At 55.1% G+C, this 8,747-nt stretch overlaps 1 protein-coding gene across 1 annotated transcript; it reads right to left on the bottom strand.

Moving 5' to 3' along the window:
• Positions 1 to 736: 736 nt before the first annotated feature.
• Positions 737 to 8,481, bottom strand: LOC100955994 (V-set and immunoglobulin domain-containing protein 8). The gene is made up of 7 exons (XM_003795203.1): positions 8,306 to 8,481; positions 5,243 to 5,418; positions 4,618 to 4,819; positions 4,303 to 4,524; positions 2,831 to 2,950; positions 2,332 to 2,527; positions 737 to 1,457 (listed from the first exon to the last, which is right to left on the bottom strand). The coding sequence occupies exons 1-7, from the start codon at positions 8,352 to 8,354 to the stop codon at positions 1,175 to 1,177; spliced, it is 1,248 nt and encodes a 415-aa protein (XP_003795251.1). The 5' UTR covers positions 8,355 to 8,481; the 3' UTR covers positions 737 to 1,174.
• Positions 8,482 to 8,747: the final 266 nt, after the last annotated feature.

The raw sequence follows: 8,747 nt of genomic DNA, 5'->3' as shown, positions 1-8,747 counted from the left end.
CTCAGGCTGGTCTGAAACCCATGAGCTTAGGCAATCCACCCGCTTGGGCCTCCCAGAGTGCTAGGATTCTTAAACATCTACTACGTGATGGATTCTGCACAAGTTGATCACTTGACAACTTGAAAAAAGAACCACAAAATTAATTGTCCCAAAACACCAAGTGTATGTGCAGGAACTTACCATACGTGCCGTGTCCCATAACATATGTTCCACAAACATTGTTCCCCTCCTTCTTGGAGGTCATTTAGAACCCTAGAACTCTGGCACTTTTTGATGTAAGAGGTGGCAGTCTTATTTTTATACATCCGGGTTCTGTCTCACCAGATGAACATGTATCTGTGATTCAAGGACAAGTTTCCTTTTAGCTTTCAGCAACATGCAAAGCCTCACTAGCCTTTCAGAGCACATTATTCTCAACAGCAAATCTGGGCTTCGTGTGAAAAGTATTTAGATATGGCAGGTGTTTTATTGCACTTCGCCAGTTCCTCAAATATCCTTGTTTTATTTTCACAGAAACTCCGAGCTAATTTTTTTTCCTTTTTCTACACTTTGTAGCTTGTGGAAAGGAGCAGGATTTGATAGCCCCAAACAGTTCTAACTGCTAGGATCTAAGAAGGGGCAAGTTGGGACGGTGCAGGAATTGGGCGAGTAACAGGAACAGCCCTCCCCAAGGAGCACGGTCCTCTACCCCATGCTCGAACTCCGTCCTCCGTGGAACACGGACAGCCACCCATTCTCAAGGCTTACAGTTTCTTTATTGTGCTAACTCTGCCGCCTCAGATCACAGGGCTCACACGCTGAACAGGTCAGTCCAGACCCCTGCCCACCCGGCCCCGCGAGGCCCTCTGCTTTGGCTGGGGACACCAGGCCTCCCACCTTCGCCACTCTAGGACACTGATTCCGCTTCCTCTTGCTTCCCTCAACCCCTGGCCCTGGGCTTCAGGGTTGCGAAGAAGTTTCCAGACCGACTTCCTTTGCCCACCTCCTCCCTCTTTGGGGAGGAGGCTCTGCCTCCCTATGCATTTCTCCAGGAAAATGCCTTCAACCCCCAGCCTCCGGGCGGCGGGGGACGAGCGAGGTCCGCACTAGCCCGAACGTGTCCCCAGCTGAGAGCAGAAGGCCCCGCTCCCTCCTCCCTGCCGGGGCGCAGCTAGGCGCGGCACCGGGCGCGCGCTCACACCAAAAGACCGTCCTTGCACTGCACCGGCGCCTGGGCGCAGTCGGCCGGCTCCGCGCTCTTGACCTTGACGTAGACCGGGGAGGGGCCAGCTTCACAGGCGGCGGCGGCGGCTGAGGCGGTGCAGGGCGCCAGGGCCACGTCCTCAGGGCCACTGCAGGGAGGAGGCGCGTACTTTCGGCGCAGGGAGCGGCTGACGTTCTGCGTCGGGTACCCCAAGAGGTGGGTGACGCGGCTGCCGCGCCCGCTGGCCTTGCACCCGGGCGCCACGGCGTCCTCTCTGTGGAAAACAACAGGCGGGCGAGTGAGCGGGGTCCTCCGCGGCGCGGCGTGGGCACGGCCTGGGCAGAGCCGAGGCTCTGGGCGACCCCTCATCACCCGCGCCTCCCTCCACCTGCCCTCATCTCTTTGCCTCCGCACCGACCTACTCTCCTTTCTGCTCCTTCCTGGGCCGGCGTCCCCGCAACTGTTCGGGGAGGCACCAACCCCATTCTCCAGACAGGACTGGTCCACACGGTATCCCGACAGCCGGGGCAGACAGCCGCATCCAGGCGCCCTCCTGTCCCTTTCTGATGTTTTACAGAACCACTGCCTCTAAGTCAGGGAGTCTTGGAGAGCTGCTTTCTCTTCCTTCTTTCGTAACAACTAACCGGACCTGGCGCTCAGGCTTGCGCGCGCTCTCCTCTTTTCTCACTTCCTGCCATCCCCAAGGCACTGCAATCGTTAGCACTACTAGTCCTGTTCTATTTTTTATTTCTAGTTTGCTTCTAGTATAAGTTATTGGCACTATTCTTACTAGTTCTTAAATAAGCTTGTCCGAGTTCTTACCGGTGCAATACAGCGGAAAGGTTAAAAAAAAAACAACATGGGTCCTGCCCTCCAGGAGCTTACAGTCTAGACAGACAGAGGCCAGGGAGGCGCACAGGCAAGAGGGAGCCGGAGGGCAGGGGAGCAGAGGTGAAGACTGGCAAGGAGGAGAGACAGAAAAAGCCATGCGGCGGGTGGCAGGTCTACATGCTGCGGTCCCAGCGCTCCGTGGCGATGGTGGGCAGGGTGGGGTGGGGATCCCAGCCGGTCGGTGGCAGGCAGGGGTGAGGAAGGCGGGGCGCCGCTCCCCTGCCGCACGGCCGCATGCACCATGCATCAGGTTTTACCTGATCTCACTAGCCAAGTCGCAGCAGGCCCCTCCGCCGACCCCGCCGTTGCTGTAGCCGAAGGCACCGCGGGTGGCGCCAGCCCCGGAACCCCCGCAGCACCAGCAGACGAGCCCCCAGATGCCCACCGCCAGGCAGGCCAGCGCGAGCAACGAGCCCAGCACGGCTCCGATGATCATGCCCACACGCCGGGAGTCTGCGAAGAGAATGGGAGGCCGGTCAGATTTCTCCCAGGCTGGCAGGTACCTTTCTGACCAGGATGTGCCAGGACTGGAGTCAGTGGGAAGGAGGGAGAGAAACTCAGGGGGTCTCTACCCCTGGGACACTGGGTGAGGAGGATTTAAGGAGATTCAGGTAAACCCTTTGGGTCTGCACGTTTTCCCCAGGGCTTTCAGCTGCTCTAGGCAGAGGCCTGTATGAGGACTATAGCAGTGCAAAGGCAGAGCCACCTGAGGCTCCAACCCTCCCGCCACCAGGCCCTCAGGGCTGCTGCACCCACCTGAGACCTTCACGTCCACCACACAAACGCTGTAGCCCACTTGGTTGGCCACTGTGCACTGATACAGCCCATCATCGGCCCTGGAGATGTCTTGCAACACCATGTCTCCGTTGTTCAGGACTGAAATTGAAACAGAGGGGCCTGGTCTCTGAGAGCTCCCACCCCAGCCTCAGCCCCTGTGGTCTGGGATATGGGACACCCACTCTGGAAAGAGGGAAGCTGCGTGCATTCTGCATGCACACCAGAGGTGATTCACCTTTCCCTGCTAAGACAGGCAAGGAAAGACCCCTTTTCCAGAAACAAGACAAAAACACCTGAATTCACTCTGTGACCCTAGGAAAATATGTCCCCTCTCTGCGCCTTGGTTTCCTGCTTTGTACCGTGATACAGGGTTAGTTAGACAAGAGTAGGGTGACCAGACATCCCGCTTTTTAACAATTTGTCCTGCGTCCCACTGCGTTTTTAAAAAGTACTGATTTCTGGAAAGAATGCAGGAATGGGCGGGAGAACAGGAAGGGAATATACGGTTTTTGGCTGCCATGTGGCTGTTTCGCCAGAATATGAATTTTATATTATTTTTGTTAATTTTATAATGTTAAACTGTAATAATAACAAATAATTGTTGAGAAGTGATTATCGAGAACTGCTTATCAAAGTTTGCATTGTGGTCAGGCCCTGCCCTGCCCCGTCCCCCCCTCCATGTTGTCCTGATTTACCAATGTTAAAATCTGGTCACCCTAGACAAGAAGAACTCTAGGTCCCATTTAGCTGTTATTCTGTTTGACTGAATGTTATTCAGCTTTTCGTTTTGTTTTTTTTTTTTTTTCCAGTTTTGGCCGGGGCTGGGTTTGAACCCACCACCTCCGACATATGGAGCCGGCGCCCTACCCTTTTGAGCCACAGGCACCGCCCTATTCAGCTTTTCTATGTACAAGGAGCTCTGCACGCCTCACCCCATTTAATCCTCACATGCTCCTGAAAGGCAGATATTAGGTGGGTCACTACAAAAGTTTTGAGGCAGACTATGTTAGGGTCCATCATTTCACTTCCAAGAGACACAGACAACAGCATCCTTTCTGATTCACTCGTGGGAGTTTGAACTTACTCAGCTTATCAGCGTTGCTGGGAGGGCTTCATTTGTTTCTGTCCACACAGATTTTACATTGCTTGATTTTTGTGTATCTCTTCATGATGACCTACGTAGTATTCCCTTTTCATATATGAAGAAACCCAGGCCCAGCGAGGGGAAGCCAGGCTCTTTCCCTGTTAACCAGGCTGCTGTTCACTGACTCCCCACTGTTGTCTTCCTTTCTTCCCTCCACAATAGCTACTGGGACAGGCACAGAGGAAGTCTCCTGCAGGGGCTCTGGCTTTAATTAGGTGCCACTGATAACCCAAGGAAGCCCCAGCAAGTCCCAGAGTCCCTGATCTTCCACTTGTCCGCACTCTGCCCTCCTTGGGGCCCCTCTCACCTTGATTCATGGAGCTGTGGAAGGACTCCTGGTAGGAAAGCTCTGAGTGGAAGCTGTTCTGGGAGAGGTAGGAGCTGGCTCTGTAGGGGTAAGTGTGCCCGCTGATCTTGGCCCACTTGTAGGAGAGGGGCGGCGAGCCCCCATTGGCAAAGCACTTTAACACCACATCGTTGCCATATGTCATGTGGCCCTCAGCCCAGCACATGGGCACCGCAGGGCGTGCTGCAAGGAAGCAGGCAATTGTAAGCCAGGGCCCAGCCAAGAGGCAGAGCTAGGCTCAGAGTAGCCAAGTTGCCTGGAGGAGTCTGCCCATACCTTGGACAGTGACAATGACCTTCCTGCTGGCCGTGGTAGTCTTCTTCACCCTGCATTCATAGGTGGCTGTGTCAGATACCTGCAGGTTCATGAGGTTGATGGAGGCATCGTACTGACTGGGGTCCGAGGCTGCAAAGCGGACCCTCTGCTGCAGATGAGGGAGGTTGCCATGATTGACCCTCTTGTTCTGGTAACTTAAGAACTGTGAAGAAGAGAGGAAAACAAGTGGTGAGACAGGCAAGGCTAGGGAGGACCACACAGGTTGGTGCTATGGGCAATTCACTGAGTGTCTCTAAGACTCAGTTTTCTCTGTGGAAACATGGGAGTGATGGTGCCCATTTTTATAGAATGGGTGAGATCAGGCAAGGTCAACCACTTTGGAAAGTATAAGGCCAAGCTGGGAACTTTCCGAGGGGCGGTACCTCATCTCCCCTTTGGAATGGGGTGTGAGGAGGTAGACCGACGGCTGGCTTGATTCACAATCACAGGCCCTCATCCCTGTTACCCCATTCTCTAAGAGGCCTTGGGGGAAATTCAAAGTCTTAGTTTCCTTATTTTTATTTTCACTCAGTCTGCCCTCAAGGTGCTGGCTGCCCTAGAGGCCGACACCATGCCCGGTACTCACCACGTTCTCTGGATGTGAGGGCTCCGAGCTGACTTGCATCCACTCGATGTCCAGCCCATTGGGACCATAGTCCTCAGGGTCCAGGATATAGGGGCAGCCCAGCCTCACATTATCACCTTCTGCCAGGTATAAGACCTCCTGGCCATCCCCGTTGATCCGTACAGCGGACAGCAGTGCTGGGAGAAGGCAGGACAGTGGAGAGATGAGGGCAGAGCCAGGCCTTCAGCCCTCTTTCCACCCTTCTCTGTCTCAGGGCCAGTGGGGCTTCTATAGGGAGGAGGGGCTGCTGCTCTTAGTGTGGGTGTGCTGTAGCCATGCCCGTGTGTACTTGTGTGGCATGTTTATTCATGTGGCAATGTTTGTGCATGTATACAGCCTATGACTGTGTAGGTTTGCATCTGAATACCAAATAGCTGTTACATACGGTTGTGTGTGCACATGACTGCGTGCATGCATATATACGTACATAGGTACACCGTGTACCTCCATTGTAGCTGCTCAGGTGTGCTCTAAGGATACTCATGCATGTGACCATGTAGGCTGTCTACTTACATATTTGCATGATAGTATGGTAAGCTAGTGTGGGGGGGAGGTATGTGTGTGTGAAGGCATGCAGAGCACACAGAGCTGTCAAAACTCTGATGGAAGAGCCCAGCTGGTTAAATGCCACCCATCTGGGCTCAGCCTGGGCCAAGTAACTTGCTCCTGTCTGGAGACAACCAGGTACCATGGCTTCTGGGGTTCCTCTCCAGCCTACGAAGCAGAAGTCTGGTGAGCTGCATGTCTGCGTATGACAGTGTGTGTCCGTGTGGCACTGTGTGGTAGTATGTGACAATGTGCCTGACTGTGGAGGTGTTCCAAATGGCAGTGTGGGTCCATATGTGACAGTGGGCACCCATGACTGGGAGCTCTGTCTGTGTGACTGTAAGTGATGGTGTATGCCTGGTGCGGCCACAGGTATCTATCTGTAAGACAGTGTGAACCTTGCATGACAATGTGTGGCATTGTGGACTATATATCTTTGCCCTTGTGTTTGTGTGGCTTGGGTACAGCCACCCCCACACGCTCCCTGAGTCAGTGCAGCTAGCCCCGGGAGGGGCCGGGATCCCAGGATTGGGGAGCTCAGGACTATGCTTCTCTTCCTCCCTACCCTGGAGCCCCAGGCAAGCCTAGCCCCAACCGGTTGGACCTAGAGAGGGATAAGAAGGGGCTGTACCCAGGGCCACGCCCTGGGCCTCTGCACTGTGCCTCCCAGTCCCCAGCAGCCCTCTTCTCATGCCCCTCACTCAGCCTGGCTCCCTCTCCATTTGCTTTTGTGAGTCAACATGTCCTTTGGGGTCCCAACCCCAGGTCTCAGCAATCATTCTGTTCTGTCCTTCTCTGACTCAGGGCCACGTGCACACTTAGCATCACACACACACAGTAATACACTGTCACAGGCAAACAAGTTGACACACAAACACACTCTTACAAGCTTTCAAAATACAAGTCCATTCCTATGCAGCACCCCCTTACACCCAGATGCAGTCAGGTCAGTACAAACACAGAGGCACATGTACACACAGGTACATATTAATTCAAAAGACACTCCTTCTGCACGCTCGTGTAGTTCCTATCTGTGCGCATTCAAGACCGGACATATCTGCAGAAGCCTGTGGAAGGCCTAGTCCAGCTCTAAAGAGGCCAGCAAGGACCTTTCAGCACCAGCACCTCAGGGACCAAGGAACTCACTCCCTAGGAGCCCTGGCTGGGCCATCAGCCATGCCCTAACCCAGCTAGACTCCAGAGTGACCCAGGGCACATGGGCTGGCAGCTAGGACTCTAACGGGACCAGGTGATGCCTCCTCCAGCCCCAGGCCAGGAGAACAGCAGCTCATTTCTGAGATAAGAATCCTGCTCCATGTGCTGAATCCTGGGGTGGCACAAGGCAAGGTGGGGTGAGGTGGAGCTCAGCTGAGAGCAGAGGCTCCACCCTGGAGAACCACACACATAGGGAGGACTCTGTCCCCACACCAGCGGAGCCAGACAGGCAAGAGGGTAAGTATTGAGGACTTGGGAAGGAGGGACAGGCTGGAAGAAAAGTCCCTGTGCTCTCCTCTAGGCTGAGAGCTTCTTCAGTCATCCCAGGCCAGGGACCCTCACCCAGCTTTTTCCTCCCTTAGATATTTTCCCAACCTCCTCCCAAGGGTTCCAGCCTTTCTGCTCCCCTCCCTCTCCTAGTGTCTCACCTGGCACCGAGGAAGTGCATACATCCAGGGAATGTGAGAGAAGAGAGAGGCTGCAAAGAGGGAAGAAGCCCAGGGGATGAGACAGCTGAGCGGGGAGAGTCACAACAGACTCTTTAAGGAAGAAGACGCCAGGGTTGGCTACCCTCTCTGGCGTGTCACCTGTATAGTAGTGTCTACTCTTGGCTTGTAAATCCTTTCTGAATTTTCAAGCTGCCGCCAGAACTCCTGAGCCTCTGTCCAGAGGTGAGGCAGGGGAAGGGAAGGGAGGGAAGACCAGGTGGCTCCCACAGAGGGGATTGGTGCTGAATGCCCACAGCTCTGAGTCTGCCCACACGTGCTCATGTACACGCACACCTGCAGACACGCACTCTCGCAGAGCGGTCCCAGGTTCCCACAGCACAGCCGGAGCTTCCCATGTGGGCTCTGCCAGGCCAGCAGTCACTGGGCAGAGAACAGGTTTAGCTGTTCTGCCAGAAATGCCATCATTCACACACACACGCACCCCCACATCCACATCCACATTCATACTCACTCAAAGGCTGAAAATGTTCCCCCTTCCCACACTCCTCCCTCACACCCCTTCATCTCAAAATCCAGATTGGTGAGCACGCAGGCACCTGCACACATGTGTGAGCCCCACAGGACACACACACACACCACCCTGTACAGGCTCACCCAGCGAGAGGGTCCCAGCAATATCCAGACCTGGTGGCCTCGGGGCAAGGGTAGGTAGTGCCCTGCCAGGGCCTCTCCAGCCACCTTCAAGGCTCCTCTGAGAGCCCTCATTGCCCCTCTGGCCTCCTATGTGGATCCCTGCCCACTCCCAGCCCTGTACCTGGGCTGAGGCACACTAGCAGAAGATGGAAGGCTCCTCGAACTCCCATGACTCTAGGCTCCTGTTTCCTCTGCCTGGGCTGGGTATCCTGTGGGCTGGTGGTGTGGATGTGAGGGGGCCAGTGGAGGGAGGAGGGCTGAGGGCCCAGACACTGCCCGGGGTGGCAGGAAGGTACAATGAGTGCCCAACTGGGGAGCAGCCAGAGTTATTTCTATGGGAGGGAGGGGGCCTGGTCCCCGCCTTGGGGAGGAGTCCCACAAACCCTAATTAGCAGGGTGACAGGGTGGCCTACCCAGACATTACCCAGCCCTCACCCAAGCTCTTCCCTGTCCCAAGAGTGGCGCAGGGCAGCCAGCGGGACTTGTAATTAGGCACCTGTTAAACTTCACTTCCTCCTGGCCACATCCTCCGAGTGACAATAGTCGCCCCATTTACAGCTTCC

This window comes from Otolemur garnettii, unplaced genomic scaffold, assembly GCF_000181295.1.
Source record: "Otolemur garnettii isolate 467f Iridium unplaced genomic scaffold, OtoGar3 scaffold00091, whole genome shotgun sequence".
NCBI lineage: Eukaryota > Metazoa > Chordata > Mammalia > Primates > Galagidae > Otolemur > Otolemur garnettii.
Note: the sequence above shows the minus strand (reverse complement) of the source record. Positions and strands in the feature narration are given on the sequence as shown.